The sequence below is a fragment of the Haplochromis burtoni genome, unplaced genomic scaffold (genome assembly GCF_018398535.1).
Source record: "Haplochromis burtoni strain Fernald_Lab_line unplaced genomic scaffold, NCSU_Asbu1 Contig_166, whole genome shotgun sequence".
Lineage (NCBI taxonomy): Eukaryota > Metazoa > Chordata > Actinopteri > Cichliformes > Cichlidae > Haplochromis > Haplochromis burtoni.
Window position 1 is genome coordinate 1,148,440 of NW_024582527.1, and position 24,680 is coordinate 1,173,119.

At 42.3% G+C, this 24,680-nt stretch overlaps 2 protein-coding genes across 4 annotated transcripts; both read right to left on the reverse strand.

The window, feature by feature from the left end:
- Positions 1 to 312: 312 nt before the first annotated feature.
- On the reverse strand, positions 313 to 22,550 carry pxnb (paxillin b). 3 transcript variants are annotated; one of them, XM_005933302.3, is made up of 14 exons: positions 21,916 to 22,550; positions 8,138 to 8,346; positions 7,926 to 8,011; positions 7,681 to 7,820; positions 7,425 to 7,605; positions 6,455 to 6,569; positions 5,064 to 6,335; positions 4,013 to 4,279; positions 3,486 to 3,893; positions 3,197 to 3,358; positions 2,926 to 3,099; positions 2,768 to 2,849; positions 2,524 to 2,672; positions 313 to 2,417 (listed from the first exon to the last, which is right to left on the reverse strand). In XM_005933302.3, the coding sequence occupies exons 1-14, from the start codon at positions 21,926 to 21,928 to the stop codon at positions 2,151 to 2,153; spliced, it is 3,525 nt and encodes a 1,174-aa protein (XP_005933364.1). In that variant the 5' UTR covers positions 21,929 to 22,550; the 3' UTR covers positions 313 to 2,150. The 3 variants fall into 3 exon arrangements, with proteins under 3 accessions (XP_005933364.1, XP_005933363.1, XP_014192590.1); XM_005933301.2 differs by lacking the exon at positions 21,916 to 22,550 and having other exon boundaries at positions 8,138 to 9,793; XM_014337104.2 differs by lacking the exons at positions 3,486 to 3,893; positions 4,013 to 4,279; positions 5,064 to 6,335; positions 21,916 to 22,550 and having other exon boundaries at positions 8,138 to 9,793.
- Positions 22,551 to 22,671: 121 nt separating this feature from the next.
- On the reverse strand, positions 22,672 to 24,620 carry ctu1 (cytosolic thiouridylase subunit 1 homolog (S. pombe)). The gene is made up of 3 exons (XM_005933300.2): positions 24,378 to 24,620; positions 23,341 to 23,841; positions 22,672 to 23,240 (listed from the first exon to the last, which is right to left on the reverse strand). Exons 2-3 carry the CDS (start codon positions 23,834 to 23,836, stop codon positions 22,705 to 22,707), a joined length of 1,032 nt encoding a protein of 343 aa, XP_005933362.1. The 5' UTR covers positions 23,837 to 23,841; positions 24,378 to 24,620; the 3' UTR covers positions 22,672 to 22,704.
- Between the last annotated feature and the right edge of the window lie 60 nt (positions 24,621 to 24,680).

The window sequence follows — 24,680 nt, forward strand, 5'->3', positions numbered from 1 at the left end:
TTTGATGATTTTAGTGAGAGCAGGTATCCTTAGTAAAGCCACACTCATCTTCTCTTTAAACCTTTTGTCTGCACTATTCAGCCAATCAGAAGATGGCTAGCTTAAAGGGAAGGACTAGAAAGCTAAAACAGCTTGTGTAAGACAGTGGATGCTCTGAGGGACTGTACCAAGATAAATAAGGGTCATTTTTACCTGTGAATCATGCAAAGCTTCTCTAGAAGCTAAGAATAAAATTATAGCATTGGAAATTGCAAAGCTTAAGGGTAACAGCTGCACACAAAGTAAAAGCTTAGCATAAATTAGATCCTTGGATGACATTTTGATACCAAAACTGAATTTATTGGCATAATCAGGCTAGAACAGAGGAATCTCACTATTTGTATCTATTGACATTCAAAGTGAAAAGAAAAAACAAAGTGAACAGACAAGAAAAACTGAAAGAAGGTATGGCTTTGGTTAAATAACCTCTACGAAAGTCATTTTGAAAAGACGACTGTTACAGGATATCTTAAATACAGTGAGAAAAAAAAAGAAAGAATTAAGGCTCTAGAATTCCCTGAACAAGACAAAAGGCCAAATCTGTCTGCTGTGTATGAATAACCATGTACAGAACCCCAACCTGGTGGTCATACAGTAGATGCTACTCAGACGCTGAGGGAGACGAGTCATCCTAGTCCTACCAGTTATTCTAGCAGACCACCAGGCTCTCATTTTTACAAACTCACAGACTAATAACATGAAAACAGAACAGCGGACTCTTGACCTGCTCTCAGTATTTTTTGCTGAATTTGCCAGTGTTATTAGACATGATACAATGGCACAGACAGCCTAAGAAATAGATGCTGATGCTGAAATACAAAGCTGTTAATCCACAGTTGCATAGTTATCGGAATATCACAGGCAAGTTGTGTGTACGGTTTGCATTCTCTCAAAAACAAACATTCATCAGCTTCTCGATACAGTAATATCAGCAAAGACATCCAAATATCTCCGCTATGCCTTCCAAGCAGCCCTTTCCTTCTTTTAACGAGTGGTTATTAAACACATGTACATGCTTACAATGTAGCTGCATTGGACATGTACAAAAAACAACAACAAAAATTCTCAGGATGTACTCAGAAACAGTAAGGGTAGTGTAGCACAAAAACACTGTACTCCCAATATCTCTGTGCAGCTTCAGTTTACTGTACGAGGCAAATCCAACAAACTGCTTTTAGACTCGCTTTAATTCAGAGGAACCAAAAGGAATGATTTGGCAGCACATGTAATGAAGAGTGAACACCGCAGTGACTGCTGAGTCAAATATTAATCCATGCTCAGTTTGCCCTTGACTGCTTTGTAACACAGTATGCACCTTTAATTAAAATATGACATACTAGAAAGGGGTTTCTGGTCAAGGGACACTAAAGATGCATTTCACCATAAAACACAACTCTATCAGTTATATAAAGATGTGTCTTATCTGACTTTATACTAGGGAGGAGAGAATGTAAAAGGCCTTTTATCCTGATCATTTGTTTAAAAAAGTTTATATTGTGTAAAAACAACAGGTCACCTGTTCCCTGCCATATGTTCATTGTTTTGATTTCTAAAATGACGCACTCAACCAGTGAGTAACTTTACCACACACCGAGCATTTCATAGATCAGAGTTTCAGTGTGCTTAGTAACAATTTATCACCTTCTAAAAAGATAAAAAATAAAACGATTTGAGGGTTACACACATACACATACATACACACTCAAAACAAACAAGACAGCTGCTTGTTTCAGCACATCTAAGTAGACTGGGAGAAAAGTTGCTGTCTTGGAGGGGGGGAAAAAGATTTTCCTTTAAAGACCGAATATACCTTCATCCGATATAGTCACCCGCTCACAACACATAAAAAGCTTCACAAATAAACTGCTGTCAATCTAAAAAAAAAAAAAAATTCTGAATGACGTGAAAAACATTTAGTCTGGCCGAAGCAGCACACCGCTTCAACCACATGCACATACTTAGCCCATACACACTTCCAACGCCATCATCCAGAGACCGCTTCCTGCGATACAAACTAAACCCGTTCTCACTCTCCCTGTGCTAGAAATGCTTCAGACTCTCATTTTAGCCCTGACCCAAGTGTGCCAGTGTTAAACGTTCCCCCTAACTCTCTAACTGAACAGCTTGATGAAGCAGCCGTGGCAGTAGGGTTTGTCGTTTTGCTCTTTAAAGGTGCCTTTGTTGAGCTGTTTCAGGCAGAAGGCACAGACAAAATGCTCCGGGTGAAACTTCTTGGACATGGCTGTGATGCAGCGCCCCGTGATGGGCTTCTGGCAGCCGGAGCAGAGGGAGCCGCGGCGCTCGTGGTAGTGCACTTCACAGTAGGGTTGGCCATCGTGCTCAAAAAAGCTTCCATTCACAAATGGGGTGAAGCACTCCTGCAGAAACACACACACGTTATTATTATTATTATTTTAGTACTCTTTTTCTTACAAGGCATGCAAACTATTATAGAAAAGTTCCTGACTGAAGCATAACACTAACCCTGCAAACAAAACACTCGGGATGCCAAAGACAGTTCAGAGCTGAGATGTAATTTTCCAGAATGGCTCTGGCACAGCCGCCGCATTTCGGTGCAAACATGTCAAAGTAATCTTTCCTGCAGTATGCCTTTCCATCCTTTTCATGAAAACCTGAAAGCAGAAAGAGACAAGAGATTATATCCACTCTAAAGTAGAGAGAAACTGCTAAGCAGTACGATTCAAAACATATGCTTGTATCACTTTACCCTCAGGGCCAAAGAAAGAGCCACACTGAGCGCAGAAGAAGTGTTCGGGATGCCATGTCCTATCCAGCGCCGTCACAACTTTCTGAATGGACATTGAAGACATTTATAGGCTGACACGTCTACAGCAGAGACCACATGTGTGGAGAGCAGTGACTCACATCCAGTATGGGCCCGTTGCAGTAGTAGCACCGCGGAGAGAACAGATTGTGGTAATCCTTCTCACAGTAAGGCTGTCCTTCACGTTCAAAAAAGTTCCTGGAGCCGATTTCCTCTTGACAGTGTGTGCACACAAAGTGTTCGGGGTGCCATGTGCGGCCCATGGCGGTCACCACCTAAAAAATAATTGACAAAAAACAGATAACCAAAGCATGATTAGAAAACATCTATTTATGTTACAGACAAAAGATTACCTTAACCGAACCATCTCACCTGTCCCACAATCGGCTTACAGCAGGCTCCGCAAACTCCTTTAGCGACTGTCTGCACGCCCAGTTTGTTGAGGTCAGACTGCAGGCTGCCAAGCATGTTGTCCAGCTTGTTGACCTGTGTCGGGGGTCCACCGGAGACACCACCCTTCCCTTGGGCCATAATCTGAAATGGTTCAGTATGAAAATAGTTATTTACTGTTGAAATGTAACAAAAATATTTAAGTTTAGGGTTACTTAACTTTAAAATAAGTGTGAAAAACAGAAGGAATAAAAGAGGGAGGGGTTCATGCCTGCATTGGAGGGAAGATGGGGTCATACTCAGTTTGGCAGCCTACAGAGACCAGGACTTTGGGTGCAACTGGGGGAACCGAGTCCACTGTTGGTGGCTGGGTTGGGGTTTTTAGGACAGGAGGAGGCGGCTCTGGTTTAGGTGTAGAAGGGTTCTGGACTGGAGCCGGTGGAGGTGAGGCTTTTATGAACTGCCGAGGTGGAGCAGCAACTGGTTCGTGAATGTGGTGGGTACGTTGTGGAGGTGGTGAAGGAGGTGGAGGAGGTGGGGGTGGTATTGGGACAGGGGGGTGCTGTACAGGGAGGGGTTGCTTAGGTTCTTCTATGACAGGGGGGCGACGAGGGGTAGGGGGAGAGGGAGGTGGCAGCACCTTCCTCACAGGGACAGGAGACTCGGGGGGAATTATGATCTGAAGAAAAGAGGAAAAACAGAAGGAAGGAGACAGGAAATGTGCAGAAAAGGGAAACAAAAAGTGAAATAATTGCGAAAGGAGAATTTGTGGAAACTGTCAAGCACACTGAAGCCAACCTTGTCGACCTCACTGCCCGCCCCATCGGGACGATATCGCTGAGGTTTGGACGTGACGATGACACCCTCCGTCAGCCAATCATCGGACTGTTTGCGCCTCCGTTCTGAGCGGCCGATCCCAAGCTTACCCTGAAGCTCTTCTATGAGACGGTCCTGGGAGGAGTTCTTGTTTACAATGATGGGTCCCATCTTCCTGCGCAGGTGAGCCTCTCGGTACATGGGGTGCACATTGGGAGTCTCCTTAGTGCGCCTAATAACTGATTTTATCTAAGAGCAGGGAGGGAGGGAGCGAACACCTTATCATATGTCCACTCCAATTTACAAGCTCAAGCACTTACAGCAGAGCACTGAGGCAGCAGGTCAGTCACACCAGACGTTTTCAAGTCACTGACGTGCCGGCAAAGCAGTGGTCACGAGCTCGGAGTCCCATATTAGGAACTTCATGCATGCTTTCAGCAGAAGCCACTGCTATCGATGATCTAACTCTCATCCTTCAGTTTCTCAAGCAGCCACATAAACATCAGGTCTCAGTTTGGTCCTTCACACAAATGCAGTGGTGCCATGCAGAGTGCTGGTGCTGCCAAACAGCAGGTTAGTTGTAAGAGTAGTTTCCAAGCAAAATCTATTAATTAGCTTGCTTCAACTCCTTCAGCCTCTTACTTACAAGACATTTTCTTCTAAATAAATACATGTAGTTTCTACATATCGATCAAAGCTTAAAAATTTAGCGTTTTTCTGCCTGGTTTATTTGCCTGGCTAAAGTAACTGGGCGCATCTCCTCCAAGGTCTGTTTACAGGGATGAAAAGAATCGAGCTCAAGCCAATCACAGCCCTGATGAAACTGAAAGCTAACAAGTCAATCATAATCGTATCTGATGTAAGGATCATAGTAGTGGTCAAAATAGCAGATAAAATATTAGATGCCATGTTTTAGTTTTTCAAAAAACATGCAAGATAAACCCTTGCAGCAGAGGCTGGGATTTAAAGGCGCATCAGTCTCATTAGCTACCAAAACAACATTTTAAAATCAGGCAGGGCCGGCGAAGCGTACATGTCCAGATGCTGAGACTCTGTCTATAGTGGGAGTCTGAAGCAGGGGCAGGTCCAGGGTGACGTCAGGGGTCCCGGGGCATGATGATGGGGTCATGGACTCATCCATCCAGCTGGCCTCTGTCAGTGGGGTCATGCTGCCATCTGTATAGAGCCTCTCAGTGTAAGGGGTCATGGTGCCATCCAGACCGTCATGTAAGGACATGGACAGCTCTTCGTCTGCCCAGTCCAGGTCTCCATTCCCATCTGTGCCTCCGTCCACTGAATCGTCTGTAAAAGTGTTGGTGAAAGTGTCTGGCTGGACGCTGCTTCTGTCCAAGGGTAGGATGAGCTCCTCGTGCACCTCCTGCATTCCTCTGCCAAGACACTCTGCATCATTCTTCAGCTGAGGTCCATCCACATTCGCCATTGTGTGATTTTGTGAAAAACTCATTGCTAGAAGCTTGTCTAGTGCCTCATCCAGGGATGGCTCTACCACAGGGGGTTGCTGTACAGTGAAGTTGGTGGTTGTATGGGTTGCAGGTGGTGTCTCCAGCAACTGTCTGTTGTGGTTATTAAAGGCCATTGGAGAAGAGACTATTAGTGGCGAGACTGGAGATGGTGAGGATGTTTTTGAAGGTGAAGACAGAGAGACAAAAACGGGGAGGGGTGAGGGGGCTGAGACCTGAGGGGTGAAGTTTTGGGTTGTAGGTAAAGACGAAGAGGAGAAACTGACATCGAGATCATAAAAACAAGGAGAACCCTTGCTTACACTCTCAGGAGCACAGGAGGATTTACCTCCAGAAGCTGAGGGTGAGACCCGTTCTACAGATGGACTTGGGGACTTGGAGGACTTGTGATCCAGGACAGTGATAACTGAGGTAAGTGAAGGGGTAGTGGTATTGGAAGGACTTGGGCTACTTCTTAGCAGGTTGGAGTTAGAGGAAGCAGACTGAGAGAGGACTAGCAGAGACTTGGTTTGAGATGATAGCATGATGGCAGAGACATCTATGACAGAGTCCAGGTCTAGCTCACTGGTTGCAGAATATGAGGATGTAGGACTGTGTGGAGAGAGATGGCTAGGGTGGGGTCTCAACATGCCACCATCTCCTCCATCCTCATCTATATGTAGCTCTAGCCCAGCAGGTAAAGAGAAGAGAGGAGAGGCACAGGCAGACGGATGAGACAGACTCAAGGAAGGAGAAGCCATGGGGGAAATGGAAGAGGACATTGGAGTGTGGCAAGAGCTGGAAGATGCTCCTGCTGGTTCAAGCAGAGAGCCTAAAGAGCTAGGCTAGAGGAACAGAGAAGCACAAGTGAGAGAAGAAGAAGAAGAAAGCAATCATGAAGAACATGACAGGAGAAGCTTGGGATTTGTTGTTTAAATAAAGCCTTTCCAATGCTCCCTCATACCTTGAAGTCAGACAAAGAGGCCATCAACTCATCGAGCTCTCTGGTGGCACAGGAAGCTGAAATTCTGGCCTGCTGTTGAGAGGATGTGTCCAAGTCACTGTGGCGAGTGGAGGGGCTGGAAAACACAAGTCATTGTGATTATTAAATCCATGCAAACACTGACTTTTGTTTTTAATAGTGAAGCTCAAAATTGTGTAAGTTGATGATTTCTAATTATCAAAGCAAAACAGGTGCTGTGTTGCTCCACAATGTCTCAGTCTCCCCACGGCAGCTGTCACACACAAAGCAATACAGCTACCATTTAATGCTGCTGTAAACTTACTTACACAATCTTTTACTGCGCATGGAAAATGCATGTATTTGTTAAGAAGCTGTAAATGCTACACATTCAGAAACCTCAGATATTTCCATTTGCTCATACCAGACCCAATATCAACACTCTCACATACATTTTAAGTATATATACCTCCCTGTGTGGAACTTTTCTGGAATCCTTCTCAATAAGGTCGCATGAGGGGAGAAATTGCACACAAAAAAAGAGCCCAACATCTGCAAATATTTTTTCTACTCTTAAGTCCTACACAATGACAAAATGTCATTTTGTCATTGTGTAGGACATTTTAGTTCTCTCCCTTACAGGGAGAGAACTAAAATGTCTTGAGACAGTGGATGAACTGAATGGGCAACACAAAGACTCTGTATCAGATATATTAGGATTAATTTAATCTGCAAATCATGCAAAGCTCTTCTAGTAGAGTCTAGGGATAAAAATACAGAACTGCAAATGAACATGACAGGTCTACTCTGCCAGGTCTCAGAAACTTTCTGCTGAAGAATATAAAGACCGTTTTTAGTGTCTAACTCTGAACTAGTATAGTGAATCAAACACAAAACAAAAAGGAACAAAGTCTGCAACACTGGTTAAAGGGGACTTTAATGCCAAGTTAGACCCCAGCTGTAGTGGAGATACCTGGGTGAAGGCACCGAGCCTTCCAGCTCATCCAGCAGACTTTCCACAGTAGGTCGGGCGTCCTCCATCCTCCCATTCCTCTTTGGTTTCTCCTGAGGTGGTGGGCTTACCAAGATGTCAGGTGTGCCGCCGTTCTCGTAGTGAGTGATGCTGCAGGATGGCAAGGGAGGAGCTGCCTCCTCTGTGGACACATAACATTGAAACTAATGATGCTCAATCCCATTAGAACCGATAAATCTGAAGCCTTTGTCTCTACCTGTAGTGGGAAATGAAGGGGAGCTCTGTTGCACAGCATTAAGTTCCAGCAGAAGCCTGTCAAGCTCTGACAGATTACTGCCCAACGCAGAAGTCATGGCTGTTGTAGAGGAATCTGATGTCTTCTGTTTGTTTGGGAAACTAAAGAGACAGAGATAACTTACCGAAAGAAACTAAAAGTTAAAGAAAATGCCAGATGATGCAATCAGGTTTATATACACAACATCCTGAGTGTGTGGAAGTTACCTGTACACGTGGTCCTCTTCAATGTGAGATAATGGAGAACTGCTACTGTCCCTTGACCATGAGCTCTTCTGTGCCGAACCCAGTGACTGCAGAGAATACACCAACCAGTAACTGCTGAGGTTTTTTTTTAATTAATGTAACATTTACTGTTTCTCATTTGAAGAGTCTGATATACTAAGTGAGATCAGATCACAAACATTGCAGAGATCTACCTGCTGAGAGGAGTGGTGGGAATCAGGCTGATCTCTCAGGGACCCGTTCAGAGCTTCAGCTGAAGGTGGAGGAGGGACCGGAGGTGGAAGTGTAACATCTTGGTAGGGCTGTCCTCCTGTAGGGATGGAGTAGGGCGTCTCGTCGGGCAAGAATACAGGTCGCTTTGAGATGTGGGATGTAGTAGATTCCAGGTCTGCCAGCAACGCGTCTGAAAGATGCAATTCATTCATGTTTCAAGGCACAGTGAGAACATAAAAAACGATCTGTCCAACCAAAACAACAATCAGAATAGATCTATTTGTCTAAGGTAAACAAATTCTAAAGGTCTTTTTCCAAGATGTTTTAGCCTGCAAACATAAAACCAATCACACCTTCAGTGGGATCTCCCTTCTGTGTGAAGAGCAAACATAATCTCCCAGTGGCTGTGTAGGTTTCCTCCCACAGCTCAAAGAATATCAGAGTAACTGGTGATTTTATACTGGCCTTAGCTGTGGATGATATAGTGTGTTATCCTTGTAAGCCCTTGCAGCCCTTGCTGAATAACTGGTTAACAAAATGGGTGGACAGACGGATGGATGGGCGCTCTGAGGTCACTACTGATGTTGGCGTCAGGCTGTAACAGACAATGCCAGCGAGTCTGAGCCCTTCATTCCAGCCTGTTAACAAAACTGGTTTCTCCTCACAGGTCATCCATGCTGTGGTGGGTACATGGCCAAATGTGACCACCGCAGCATGGCACACTACAACACCTACACCCAATTTCTAAGTCATAAAACATCCCCCAGAAACTGGCAATGTGTTTTTCCCACAGTCCACATTAAGATACAAACTTGAAGTCTATGAGAGCAACCATGCATTTGATCTGTCAGCTCCGTGTGCCATGCATCCAGTTCATGTCTATGATTAGTCTTAGTTTCAAGAGCCTGAGTGTGAACTTCGTGAGACAGACTGATAAAACAAAGAAGCAGAGAGACAGAAAATGTTTCTGAACCAGGGTTGAGGGGGTACAGTGTTACCCTGGCGAGTGTTTGGTGGAACGCAGGAACAAAATAGACTCTTACATCACACAATCCATCCATCTGCAGCATGTCTAGAATAGACCGCAATCCCTGGCTGCATAGTGTTACACTACAGAGGCTTGGCCCTGTTACAAAGAATAATATCTTTGAAAGGCAGGATGGAAAACGGTCCAAATATCCAAGAAACAGGGAGCTCTTACCACCTGTCTGTCTAGCACAGACTGGCTCTCTAGATTTGGATTTGTTAAGTTTTATTTCCTGCCTCTTCTGAGTTTATATTTTAATCTCTTAACATCAAACCAAGTCACTGGTGAGATAGGATTAAAACTTGCGCCTGTTTAGAGCAACCAAAGGGAAAATATCTAACTCTAAAGTATTTGAGAGCTGACAAGTTAAAAAAAATGTTAAAGAAGTTAAGAAACAAGATTCATCTGATTACATATCATTCTGGAAAACTTCCTAAAAGTTTTTATTTTACAAAATAATTCAAATTCTCAAAATATTCCACCACTAAATCCCAACTTCATCCCGAATGAATGGAGAAACCTCCAGCATAAAATACACAAACACAGAGAGAAACGCATACATGCAACACAACCATATAGTTTTGAAATCCTGACAAAGTTCAGTATCTGTACTTACATTCTTTCCACCTGTATCTGTAATATCCTTCATGAAGGACTGTGACTGTGTGGATGCCAATGTGTGAGTGTGAGCAGCATGAAGCGATAACAGGCTGCCAGTCTAATGGGGGAGTGGTTTAAGGGCCAAACAGTATCCTCTCAGTGCCCTCTTATCTCAACACAAACGCTGAAATGAACTTTGAGAGAGAGAATGCATTAACAAAATATGACCAACAGATCTGAGCTTCACAGGTGTTTGGTCAAGAGCAAGAATAATGTGTGACAAAAGTTTAAATCTTGTACATCTTCTAGCGACAGACCGGTCTATATCGCAAAAAGAAAACTCACACCTGTCTCCATCTTTCAAATTTCATATATACTCTCTCTCAACCCTTCATCACAGCCCTCAATCCACAGACACTGCCACCACAAGCCCTGAAAAGTTTGACATAAACCACATGGGAGCTCTAATCTATTTAAAGCGGGAAGCTCTGTGAGTAGCCCATGTCTGTGCAAATGTGCTGAAATATCATGACCAGCCCAAAATAATCTGCACCTGGTGCTGACATGCTGAGCAAGGTCTCACTGAAGTTGACTTTGTCACTCATGAAACAAAGCCGCTAGATTAAAAAAAAAGAATACCACAACTGTGTTTTGGGACAAAGGTGAGTCATGTGAAATATAGCGCATTTAGGTACTGATCTACATTTCTCATGAAGCAGCAGCTTAGAGCCTTTCAAATCAAAATAAATGAATAAATAAATGCCTTAGGTTACTAATTATGGCCATGTATTCCTAGAAAGTTCTTCACAGCCTTGACAGAGAGGGCAGCCATGCTGCCTCAGGCCCTCTGAGCCAAGTTTATAAGACAACTCCTTTCACAGCAACTCTGCACTTATTATTCCTTCTCCCAGCTGGTGATACTACACATGTATGCCTGACACAGGACCATGATCTCCAGGATAAATGAACACAGAGTATCCATAATAGGAAATACATTTTAGTACATTTTACTGTGATGAGCCAATATTGATACATCAGAGTTTGTTTTCTGAATGTGACACTAGTTCAATTATCAGTACAGTAGTATCTTTTCAGGAAACTACAGGGTATAACGATTCTCTAAAACCTGAGGCTGGTTAATACCTCTATTGCTCCTTGAATCACCTTGTTGTTGAATTGTGCTATACAAATAAACTTGCCTTGCCTTGCCTTTACAAGGGAGCATTCTTTTTTTAAAACCTATCCATTAGTCACAGACTGGATAACATATAAACTCCATTATTATGATGCATGGGCCTTAATGATACACAGTTCTCTTTCAACCCTCTTTTGCTTTTCACAGAACTGGGGTTATGCTAAATGTTTGCACCTGAGTAGCATGCTCCTCGTGTTGTCATTTTGGTCCCAGTTCCAAACTTGTTACACCCATAAAGGAAAAATAGGCACAGCAGCTCAGCTAGACTGCTCCTATCCATATATGCAACGTATCATAGCTACTCTAGATCTGATAAGTTTGTGTTTCTTTCATATGACAGAGTTCAGTGCATGTGTGTGGTTGCATGTAGGTCACAGGTTACTGTCAGAAAATATAGGTATAGCCGTTGCCATAATGTAGACACTTTTTGGATAGTACAAGTCATGATGGCTATTTAAAAAAAACAAAAACAAAAACAAAAGAAGAAGAAGTTTTTTTTTTAACATGATGGATTAACGCTATAAGTGGGACACAGACTTCCTCTAACTACACAGACAGATGGTGTTACAGAACATGGGCAAACATATCGAATGTCTTTCATTATTTATGAGCTGCTTTGATATCAGATTTATTATACACATCCTCAAGCAATCAGTCCCAATAAATCACATTTTTTCTTCTTTTTGGCCATGGACACAGACCAGTGTTTTCATATCACTTCTGTCTGATGTTTTCTCCATTGCATATGTGTTTGTGTGCATAGCCAGGGAAACAGTCCAGCAGATAGTCACTAGGGGAATGGAGTTATGCAGGTAAGAACCTTCATGCAGCTGTACTTAAACATAAATGTACATTTTATTATACCGGTCAAATTTTCATAATATGTTATTCTGTGAAACCAGTATAGCCAGAAACCAGAGCAAAAACGATTGCCTAGTAAACTGACTGACAGAATGATTCTGTTTTAGATTCAAGTTAACAATTATTTATATTATAGAATAATCTCAACTATTTATCTTCTCTTTTAATCTGTTGTTTGGTTTGTAAATATTCTGATGCCTGTAATTTAAAACATTTACAAAAAACAGTTGACAGTTTATATAAACTGCTAGAGAAGAATTTTTGACACGAAACAGTTATCTGCTTTAGGTTAAAAGCTTGAATTTGTAAACAATAAGTAACAATAGATGTGAGATCATTCTAGGGAAGTAAACAATATTTCCATCTGACATGCTACAGAGTAGAAGTAGAAAGTATGTCTGAGGAAAAGAACAGTACCTTAAATTTGCTCTGACAGTGAAAACAGGACATTAGGAAAGAAAATCCAAAATTTCCATCACACATCCTTTTGTGGCTTTTGACTAAGCAGCCTGTAATCCACACACATCATTCTCAGTGGGTGGCCTGTAAGCACATCTCTGATGTCTGTTACTGCAGCTCATAAAAGGAGAAAGAATGAAAATGGGAGTTAAACTTGCTTGCTGCTCCTCATTTCCCTGACGAGGGCAGCATTGACTGTCATGAGGACAGACAACAAGCCTTCGCCAGCCTCAAAAAACTTAAGTCCACAAAGAGTTAGAAACACCGAGAATCCAAACATGCACTGTAAGCCAAGCAACAGGCTAATCTTTTCCATTCCAGACAGGGGGTAGGAGCCACAATGGACAAAGTCCAATTCTGCTCTAACAGCATCCTGACTCAATGGTCCATTGTGCAAGATCTGGAGAATGAAGCTGTCATCTAAAAGGGTGTCTGCAAAAGTCGTGAGCTATGATTTAAACGCTGTGTTTCACAGTGAATACAGAAACAGGTTCGACATCCAACAGTTTAAAGATTAAACCATGTCATTACTCCTCTCTCACAAAGAAGATGGAGAAGAAAGAGACTCAGGCAATTTATTATACAGCATATCGTGTTTTACTTGTTGCTCTGCAGGTATTAGGTTTGCCTGCTTCATGTCTCTGAATAGATGAGAATGATTAAAGCAGCGATACACCAGTGTGCAACCTGAAAAGAAAGCAGGACAGAGGTGTAACGTGCACCAACTGCTTCACTCGTACAATGTGCTGATTTAAACCAACAGCAGCGCTTTCAGGGGATTCAACTGCGGCCACACTGTGCCAACTAATCTTTATTATGTTCAACAAACAACTGAAGTCATGTGGACACTGTACACATTCTTGTGGCAGTGGGCGCATGTACAGTCTTGTCTGCACCCCTATCTACCCACCCAAAGCCATGCCATCGTCCTGCTGTGTGTATCAGATGGGAGTGAAGGTGCAGGGGGAATTCCACACATTCCTCTGTCCACTTGGCAAAAAGCAAGCAGATCAGGCAGGGACGCAGGCAGGGAAGGTGGCTCAGGAACAGGAGCATACAGTCACCCTAATCCAATGAAAACTCATTTTAAAAACCCAACCAGTCTCAACTGGAATCTAAATGACGCTTTGTGATCAAAGCTACTTAAGCAGGACATTCCTTCAATGCTGCGGGATCCTAGGTAGTGAGCCTGTGAAGAATGTGCTCCGATACAAAACACCATCTGTCAGTACAGAAAATGAAATAATGTGTTGACAATTACAGGATGGATTCCACTAACTGCAGCATGCCTTGAATTCCAGGATAAGGGAGATGTCAAAATTTCTACTGCCCATTGCCCACAGAGTACCATGCAGGGTGGAAACCAAGGCTGCCTAATGTTTTTTATTAACATGTGGGCAATGGTGATGGGCCGCTGAGGTCTACAGCTCACCTGTTTATAGCCAGGGAGCAAAAGAGCAGAACTGGCCACAATCCCAGGGTGAAACCCTACCCCATCAGGCCAACCCAACATGATATTTATATCAAACAAGACAGGCAGGGGCCACGGAGAGGGGGTGGAGGGTTAGATGCCAGCGAGACAGACAAGGAAGGCTGTGTAGAAACCACAGAGCGGGAATGTGGGTGAGAATGAAAGAAAATGGACCAAAAGCAAACTTGATTAAATAGTGGACCAGGGGAAAAATAAAGGTCAAACCTTGCAGGGGCTCGCACCCTGTCTATACAGTACAACACACGATCCCAAACAGACAATGGATGAATGAATGGATCAGAATGACTAAAGCATTGTAGGGTGATTACTATCTAAAAATATCCTGCCAAGCAATCCCATATCCGAAAGATGACACTCGTCTTGGAGGGAACGCCAAACCAAAATAAAAGAACTTCCCCACAGACCAGTAAATCAGATGACATGGCACCATGTGGAGACTGATGTAACACCCCAGTCACTGAGGACACATTCATAGCCATGAATGTAGATAAATTGCATGTCAGCGAGCAGCCTTTTGTGCTATAAGAGTGTAATTGGGTAGGATGAGAAGAACGTCAAAGAAAGACCGTCTTGTCCCTCTTAAACACCGACTGAAACCAGTCACCCAAGCTTCAAACTAACAGGGCTTAATGCTTTGAGTTAAACACTAAGAATGTACAGTTGGGACAAAAGAAAGTGTCATAATGTGAACAATTATTTAAATATGGAAAGTGTACCACCTGTTCCAACTGAATTTTTGTGAATAAGTAATTATTATATTACTTTAACCTCATATGTACACTTGGTGGTTTTCTCATCTTCCCATATAATCAAGTTGTAGTTGCAAGTCAGCTTTTGTGTATGAATATAATCCTACTACCGTTTCATTCACACTAGTTTTTTAATAACATTTATAACTAATAAAAAAATTAAATTAAACTTAGCTGTAAAAGTAATAATTACAGCAGTAAAGTTACTCTAAATGTTATGATGTATTTCACTTTAAATGTCTACATGAGACAGAACTGTTGGGCTGAGCCTCATATCAGTTTTTTAAAATCACAAACACTAGTGAAACTCTGACACACTCTGGTTTAAGCTTCAGTAGGTGAAGCGTCTCCACATCACCTGATCTGGGACCATATTCATAAAACTGTGCATATAGAGGTTCATGTTTTCAAAATGTACAATTGTGAAGATTTTGCATGCAGGGAAAACCCTGATGACGATGAAACCATGAAACTCAGACACTCACTGGAGAAGTGGAGAAAAAAGGAAATGTGCAAAAAAAAAAGAAAAGAAAAAAGATCAAGTTTTAAAGAAAAACTACTGAATGGAGAAAAATAGCAGTTCAAAGAAAAGAGTCCCAGCAGAGATATAAAGAAAATTGACTACAATTTACTGATAATCTTATCAGTTCATACAAGAAAAGCTTATATATAAATGACACAGCATTTATAGAACTCAAATTATCATCATCATCATCATCATCATTATTATTATGCTACACGTCGTCTTTTCCTTCTTTGCCAACACCTCTTCACTTCATCAGGTTTGAGCAGCTCTCAAACTCATGCGTCGACATTTGCTGAAGGCAGCATGTTTACTACAGACTGCAGCTCTTAGTTTGGAACCAAGAAAGCTGGAAATCATTTTGTCACCGTCAGAGTATCAGTGTTTGTTACCCAGTCTTAGTAACAAAATATGGACTAAAACAAAACGTAATGACAGCATAATTACTCTTTAGAAAAGAAGTGAGATTCCCTGCTCCGCTTAAGGAAACACATTCCCCTCTCCAGAGACTTACTGACAGCTAACCCCTGAATAAGCAAGCTTATTCCCCTCAAAGGAATAACAACAGGACAGTAATATTTTTTTAGCTGGATTTCATTTACTTAAGTAGAAAATACATTTTTGTTGATCACATAGGCAGGAATAACAGAAAAATGCACCCGCTTCCCTTACATAAGGCAGTAGAAGCTCTTTGCCTTTACTATAGACAGATCAATTATTCCTAGGTGCGCTGCCACCCCCAAAAGGCCCATTTTTTCCAAAGCCAGGAAACCCCCGATATGCCCCGGAGGTCCCCGGCTTCAGTAATGTTGGAAGAATACAGCAGCGACTCAGATTCCTACTACATTACCCAGACCTGTTAGGAAAATAATCAGCACTATTCTCCGAGAGAAGTTACAATAGTGGGGAAGAGTGAAGGCATGGAAACAGTATGGCAGGGAGGGAAGAGGAAGGGACTGAAGGCTGCTGTGAGTGGAAAGAACAGTATCGTGCAACAGCATTTAATAGTGGAAAGGCTGTTCGAGCAGCAGGATCACATACTGAAGGCCCCCCAGCTGCCCCCAGCGCTGACTCTGCTCATTGTTTTTCTCCTCTGTTTCCTGAGGATGTGGGGCAGGCTCTGTTTCCCAAGCGATGAGGTCAGCCACGCAGCTCTTCCCCAGACCCAGAACAGGATGGGTGTGGAGCTCGGGAACAAGGCTGATTTACAGTCGGGAGCTTCTCTCTAGCCTAGCAGGCAAGCCCACTGGTTAGGGATGGTATGCACCAACCTTGCAGCCCTCAAGGGGTGATGATAGCTAGTCTGGTAACACTAACTCTGCTGTGGAATTACTAGGACACAGAAACCACTAAAGACCTAAGAGTTTTTGGTATGCTGCGTAAACGCTGTAAACATTTAAGACAGCTGCCTCACATCTCAACCAACTCCTATGATTGTCTCAAGAATAAGGCGTTCCTCTTCAAGGTGATCAACAGTTATTGTTACAGTAAATCTTACAGGACTACTGTGTGTTTACCAAAGGCATTCTTATAAGGTGTCGCTGTGTTTCATTCCACAGAGCAACCACATGGCCCTCATTATGTCTGCGAAACGAAGCCGAGTGGCTCCCACTTTTTTAAAGTCTGCCTTTAAGCAATAAAGAGCACCTCTCCTCTGCAGCTTCTTTTCAGATTCTTTGCAAAGATAGCCAATGTTTATCCTTCCTTTAAAGTGGCCATGTAATGCTCTGAGGGCTTTCCCCTTTCATTTAAGTTTTCACATGGCTTTTCACGCATGTAGACGATCTTCAAAGTTACAAAACCCAAAGCTTTGTTTTCCTATAGAAAACCGCTGTCTCTCTGTGACTTATTCAATTCTATTTTTTTATACAGCACCAAATCACAACAACAGTAAGCTCAAGTCACTTTACATTGGAAGGTTAAGACCCTATAATAATATATAGAAAACCCCAACAATCTGATGACCCCCTATGAGCAAGCACTTGGCAACATTGGGAAAGAAGAAAAATTTAATTTGATTCTGGATTATACGGGGCACCAATGAAGACAAGTCAACAGTCACTTGATGGTTAGTCAAGTCCTGCTATGAAGCCTCTGAATGAGTGTTTTTGTCAGCTCTATCTTGTGTGTTTTGAAATAGGTTGTGATGAGTTGGATCTGACAGTGACATGTAACTCACACACTGAGCCAATAAGCATATCCTGCATAATTCTCCTTTCTTACTCTAATCATGAACACATTAGGCTTCTTTTTTTTTATTCAACATGACCTGAAACTGGCAATTAGGCCACAAAGACATCAGGAAAGTGTTTACTGAGGTCACAGAGTAATTGAGAAAAATGTGAAGCAAGGACTAGATGTATGTTCCTGTATTTTCATGTCACCTTCAGTACTGTAGTGGTACCCTCACCGCAACTAGCTTTTTTTTTTTTAGCATTACCTTAAGCTACATGGCTAAACTATAGACCAGGGGTGCCCAATCCCGGTCCTCGAGAGCTACCGTCCTGCAGCTTTTAGGTGCATCCTTGTTCCCACACACCCGAATCAAATGAATGGCTTGTTATCAGGCCTTTGCCAAACATGATGGCATGCTGAAGAGGTAATCAAACCATTTGATTCAGCTGTGTTGGAGTAGGGATGCATCTAAAAGCTGCAGGATAGTAGCTCTCGAGGACTGGGATTGGGCAGCCCTGCTATAGACCGTGCATTTAAAAACAAAAGGAAAAATAAACCACACACAAAAACAAAGAAAACTGCTCCACCGCCACAGTAAGGTTAAAGAAGTTCAACTTGGTTCTCAAATTTGTGGAGGAATGAAGTAAGCAGTTTCAAAAATAGTAACATCGTTGCAAGAAAGTGTTGTGCACTGTGTAACAGAGAAACTTCTCTCATAAGTCTCTCTTTGGCTTGGTACAAACAGTGACTTTATTTTTGCAAGGTGCGGATTACGCAGGCATCCTTCAGGTGGATTTCAGAGAAATACCAGGATTTCAGAGCTGGTTTCTACAGCTGCCTACTTCAGTTGTCTATTATCAATCAGTCATTCAATCAATCACTTCAGAGGAATCCTTCACCTACTGACCAGTTGTGGACTGTGTGACTGGGGCCTTCGTCACATGGTCTTACATATGAAAAATGGTAGACAAGGTAACATCACACAGTTATTTGTCATGTCTACAAAACCTCAAGACCTATACATTATGTAACCAGTCTTGCAGTTTTTCCAAGGACTGAACTGATCAATCAGCACAAGCTGGGATTTCAGGATGCGATGCCTCAAGAAGTCCGTCTTTGGTCCCGTCTTCCTCCCGTCTCCACGAACCTGCTCGCAGCACATGGCTGCCCCTCCCAGAGCCTGGTCCTGCTGGATCGTCTCTCTGTCACCCAGCGCTTGCTCATAGGGAGTCATTTGATATTTGGGGGTTTCTTTGTATCACCGTAGGTCTTTATCTTACAATATAAAGCTCCTTCAGGTGACTGCTGTTGTAACTTGCCGTTATGTAAATAAAGTAAAACTGAATTGAAAAGCTTTACACAGGGGATGAAGTGGTCTCTCTGAAATTTAAAAAAAAGTGTTGTTTTTTTAAAAGTTAAATATTATTAAGCTTTACTAGAAGGACCTGTAAATGAAAATTAGAATCATAAGAAACTGCGTCAATGTTTTACTTGGTCAGCCCTGGATTAAGAAAACAAGGTTTTATATGGGAGTGTACACATACTGACATTATCTGTGGACGAACAAACAAAAGGACTCCTAGTGATCCTGGTTGCCAACATTAGTTTGGTTTCAATTTGAGTAAGTGGACATATATTCAAAAAAGCTATGATGAGTACTAACAGCTTTGGGGAGTGACCCTAGATTTTGCAAAACAAAGTCTAAAAATAAAGAAGCTGCCTTTAGGCCCTTGGAATTATAGTTTCTGTTGTACTTTAAAATAATATATTTAACAAGAATGCAGTATATAGGAGAAGTTCCCTTCTGTGTCCAGTCACTAATCTTTCAGTTTGATTCTCTAGTAATTAACAAAGAAACCATTCAATGGGAAACTGCAAGCAAAAAGTACATTCTGTTACTCAATATTATTCTCACTTTGTTTGTGACCATTGAGCATACTGCATGCGTGCGTATTAGGTCAGTATGCGCATTCTTAACATGCAGAGGTGGAACAGGGGGTTTTCAGCTCACTGAGTGAGGTCAGTGTGCCTGAATGTCACACAATCGTCAGGAATTCACAGAGAGCTGAATGTTAGCTGCACACACCCCACAAACATGAAATGCAGCACAACAGAGCCAACAGAGAGGACACTACGTCACATGTGGTTTAAGAGCCACATCTGCATGAGTCGCCGCCCCCTTGGCCACATCAGAAGTGAAGGCTAAGCCTGGCTGCCACCTGGTAACCAGCCACAACAGTATGACTGTGTTTGTCTGTTATCATGGCCAAACACGACCCCTGATTCACCTACTCCAGCAGTAATTACAACTGAGATGGCTATGAACACCCTGGCAGGTGTTTATGTGTGTTTACGCCCCCGTCACACAGCCTTTTGCATTGTTAATGTATTTGTAACTCCCCTTAAGGATCTACATCTGGTGTATAAACAACATTTTCCATTATGGGTGTAGTCCGGGAAATCTTTGGCCTCATGGTTGTTGTGATCCCATCTCTAGTTTGTGCTGTATGATCTGTGCTAACTCACTGATCAAGCAGGTCCTCTGGAAAAATCTGACTCAGAGGAACAAATGGGAAGAATGCTTACAATCTGTTGATGGAATTCTCTACCTCGAGCAGTGAGCAACACCAGATCACTATACACAAACATAGTATTCAAACAGTGACCCTGAATATCAGGACCTGCAGGTGCAGGTAAATAGCAGTAGAGTAAACCTCAGTGATGTGATATTTAAAAATATTTACACTGACTTGTTTTGTGTATTTAGGGAGGATGTGGGATGACTGCGATTGTTAAGCAACCAAACCCCAAAGGTCAAATTTTTTTAAACAGTGCCTGCAATTACTAGGGTACCCATATTCTAATGAGACACGTGTGAAACCAACATCCCTCTCTCAGATAGTAGCGACAGGAGGCGAGTCGTGACCCAGAGAGTTTTCGGCCTTGGACCGTGTCAGAAAGTGATGGTCGAAATTCCTCAGCAGCCTCGCCCCCTCCGTCAGCCCTTCAGCGAGCCTACAGGCTCCCTCTCAACCAACAATCAATCCTTTCAGCCTCATAAGGCAGCGAGAGTGTCTAATGGCTCCTTGAGGTATTCTCACAACAGACAAATGGGAAATGCGGCCCATCATCTCTCCACTTAATTCGCAAATCCATTTCACTGCTGGTCTACTTTCAGAGATCAGAAGATTCCTACAGATATTTGACTGGTGAAACAAGTTTTTCACAAGTACTGAATTAGTAATGCAAATATAGAAACCTGCCAGCTGCTAAAAGTGTAACATAATTAGAAACTCAGAGGTTAAAGGTTAAAAGTGGGGCCAAAGTAGAACAAGAAAAAAAAAAGATGAAGCTGGTAACGTCAGGAGAACTGGCGTTGATAAAAGGCAGATAAAACCTGTAGTACCGATGAAAGGATTCATAAAACTGATTAAATTATTAAAAGAAATAAAATTAACCAGTTAAAGTCATCCACAAGCTATTTGATGACATCACTGTTTTTTCATGACTTGTGATGATCACATTAGTAATACAAGGGGATGCCACACCAGTCCAGAAATAACAGTTATATTAACAGACACTGAAAAAAGCCTCAGCTACAAGTTACAGTCTCTATTAAGAGACAGTGTCTCCCAACACAAAACAAAAAACAGAAAATGCACAAAGAGTCATGACAGACATGTGAAGCAGCTAAGAGAAAATGACATTCGGCCATTAACAAACATGTTGTATATTTTCCTGTGCAAAATTGTCAGGGATACATCAAGATATCGGCTTAATGGTAGAGGCCTGTTTGATCTGGTGTGTGACAAATGTTTAAAGACAGTTTAAAGTCTCCATCAGCACAGAGTTATTTCTTATGATGAAGGTTTCGTTGCTAGGTAAATAAACACATGTTTGAATATGAGCTCATTATCAGTATCAGCATAGAATTTCCCAATCAGGAGATCCCTAAAGATGTACTGATTGTCCAACTCTTACAGCATTTCTCAACTTGCACATGTCTAATCAAACAGTTTTCAGACCTGATCTTTCTGCTTCCTATACCTCAGTTTTTAGTTTTTGATATAAAACGATAAAGTGTACCAGTATACCAAGTAATTATACATCCCTGCAAGTTAAGTTTGTCACACTGGAGGATCACTAGAAGTCAGCCAGGCCAGGGCTGAGCACACATTGTACAGGGAGGCCTGTTGACTCTACCACTTCAAAGCTGGAATGAGTAGCCTTGGGGCAAAAGTTGAGAAGGTAATGTTAAGGCTTAATGTCAAAATGTCATTAAATTACTCCTCCCTCCGGCACACATACTGATAAAAAAGACCTTGATTTAGACGAGCAGGGCGGCGTGGTATTGCCAGAGACGTTCGCTTCACCTCGGAGAGGGAGAGTTAAAAAGTAGGTAGAGTTAAAGGCTAGCGATGTCCAGCTGCTAACCTACTAGGCTGCTTATTTTACAACAGTGTGAGGAGAAAGTCAAGTCGGTACAACATTCACTCTTTCGCTCGTCACTGTAACATTTCTGTCAGGTATTCGCAAGTTTCCCTGGATAAGAAAGCTACATTGGACAAACAGCCAGCATAAAATCTCTTCGTAACGTTGACTACTCCTCCACCCTGCTATCCGCTCCAAACTGGGGGCAGAAAACCCACATATGGGGAAAAAAAACCTCATAACTTACCTAAATCGTCCATAGCTGCTGCCTAGTTGTGGACTGCGTCAGTTTTTTGTTTGGCGACCTTCCGGATGGTTTGTGAAATCTGACTTTTCCCCTTCAAACTTCACCAGCACTGCTGCCCTGGAAGTTGGTCAGTCAGGATGGCTCTCGTGAACGCGCGGCAGTTTGTGTGTACTATTCCAGGGCGCGCGCCGACTGAATGGCGGTGATGAGGGACATCTAGCGGCCAAACACCGGAATTACACGTTTAAAATAAATATCTCCAAATATCCAAATAATGTCATGGCTGTATAAGCAACCGTGATTTTTTATAAACCTTCTAGATCATGTAGTGCATATCTGTTCACATAACCTCAGAGAAGAATAAACATTATACCATTAGAATCATGAAAGGCACAACAAATCAGACTGCATACTCAAGTTTTTGGGACAAGTTTGAAGATAAAGATCAATGCATTTATTATAGATCATAAAATACTTTGAAGTATGACCATAACTGTTATCAGACCCTTCCCCAAAGGTTGGTACACTGGGACATACAAAAATAAAGTAAATGCACCTTCAAATGTGTCTTTTTTTAGATGGCAAATGACAACAAAAGCAGCTGGTCACACACTTTTGTATAAAGTGTAAAAAGTCTACATAGCATTTCAAATTAAAATTCCATATAAACAGTCAATAAATACTTCAATGATATGAAATGGAAAGATAAGATTTGATCGCTCTCCTATAAAAGACAACAAATGTCATTTATTCTAAAAAAAAACAAAAAACAAAAACATTATTTATGATTCAAAAGTCTACTGCTTTCAGCTTTCTCTCCTCCTCCTCTGTAAGTGGCTGCTGGGAGAGGATTTTATCATGGAAGCGGTGGTGTTTGCCTATTCCCAGCTTTGGCAGACCTCGGTTCAGCCCTTCCAACAGCACACATGCCTTACACAGTTTCTGACTGGAGATGTAGCCACACCGGCTGCATGTTCCCTGGACAGGCATCTTTACCCCCTCGCGCACAGACAGGTTCTCACCGGAGTGAATAACGTCCATGATCGAACTGGGCCTCACACTCTCCAGATCCTTTAAATAGGTTCTTGCATAGCCACGGTAAGCATTAGGAGAGTAGATACACTCAGTAGAAAAGTAGTCTAATTTCTTGAAGTAAGCATACAGAACAATCTCTTTTTCATAAGCGTATTTAAGGGGCTTGCAGCGTGGCACGACCCCTTCGTTCTCGCTGTCCGTTGAGATGGTGGTGCAGCGGCGCAGCCGAGCTATGTCCCCTCGCAAGACGTTCATCAAAACAGTTTCTGCCACATCATCAGCATTGTGACCTATGCAGAGGGAAAAAAGAAAACAAAACAGAGACATCTCGTTATTCAAAACAACACATTAAAGCTAACACTGCTCACATTTTCAGTCATTTGAATCTACCTGTACATATCTTGTCCACTTTAAGCATGATGGCTCCTCTGTCCAACGCCTGCCTCCTGAACACGCCACAGAAGGTGCAGTTATTTTTCAGCCCAACCTGCTTCACTATAGCATCCATTGTCCAGCCATACAGCTCCTCATAGGACACAATCTTCAGAGGCAGCTCATACTGTTGCTGGTTCCTCTTCACAGTCTCCAAGGAGTCATCTCGATAACCCGTGATTCCCTCATCCACCGAGAGAAGCATGAGCTCAAGGCCGTAGCTGTATCGCTCATTCAGGACCTTCATTACATGTGCAAGCACAGTGGAATCTTTTCCCCCGGAGGCAGCGATTCCCACAGACTCCCCGGGTTTGAACAGCTTTGCTGACACTATGGTCTGATGAATCTCCTCTTCAAAGGCCCAGAAGAAGCACTCCTTACACAGAGAGTGGCCGGTTTTTGGACGTTTAAGCACGGCACGCTTTTCAGAGCAGCTGCTACACTGGACAGGCATCTTGACTGTTGGAAAGGTGGTTTATTAAAAGAACAATAATGTCCGAAATTAATATAACAAATACTTTAAATATTTCATGTCAAAGCCATACAAATCTACAAAGCTCAACTTCTTCGTTGCTGATCTCCTTAAAGTGATCTTTATCATGTTCGTTTTGTAACCTGAAAATCCCAATTTAAAGTTTGGCTTTAGTCTAATGGTCTAGTAAGTGCTTTAAAAACACTTTTACAGCTCCTTACATAGCCAGGTAGGTGAGATGTCAGCCCTGAAGAATAAGAAACTTTACTTCATACGCTGGATTCTTACTACATTAGCTTCATTTTTATCGACATAAAAGTCGATAAAACACCCCGTTACTTCAATCAAAGAAATAAGCGGATAACTTAGTCACAACTTCAGTCATATTAGTGGATTATCAGGCTATATTTTCAAGACATGCCACATTTAAGAGTAGTACAACACATACAAAACCTAAACGTGGTCTAACATTAGCTAGCTAGCAAAGCTAACTCGTGAGCTGTACATTGTAACATTTTCTTACCAAAGTATCCGGGGAATGTGGGGATAATATATGCCGTTACTATAATAGCTTTTAAAAATTAAACCGTTAGCACGCTAAAGCAGGAGAATATTTTTCATCTTGTAATGTTGCCTCTTCTTTACTGGGACAACAGGAAGTGACGTCTCCAGTAAACACCCTACAGCGCAGCCTATTGGTCGGAGTCGACCAGTGCACAAACCAACCCATGTAATGCCTTCTCAATACCCATATATACTCTGGTGGTTTAAGCACAGTTTAGATGCATTGGTGGTGTCTGTTTTTCAGGTGTTGCAGTCTGAAGGA

Excerpts from the sequence above, each read along its gene's own strand:
- pxnb (XM_005933301.2), bottom strand. The coding sequence starts at position 8,368 with ATGAATGAATTGCATCTTTCAGACGCGTTGCTGGCAGACCTGGAATCT. Across the intron at positions 7,821-7,925 it reads GAAGAGGACCACGTGTACAG|TTTCCCAAACAAACAGAAGA; the intron begins GTAACTTCCACA and ends CTGTCTCTTTAG. Across the intron at positions 3,100-3,196 it reads GTAAGCCGATTGTGGGACAG|GTGGTGACCGCCATGGGCCG; the intron begins GTGAGATGGTTC and ends ATTATTTTTTAG.
- ctu1 (XM_005933300.2), bottom strand. The coding sequence starts at position 23,836 with ATGCCTGTCCAGTGTAGCAGCTGCTCTGAAAAGCGTGCCGTGCTTAAA. Across the intron at positions 23,241-23,340 it reads AGTGGACAAGATATGTACAG|GTCACAATGCTGATGATGTG; the intron begins GTAGATTCAAAT and ends CCCTCTGCATAG.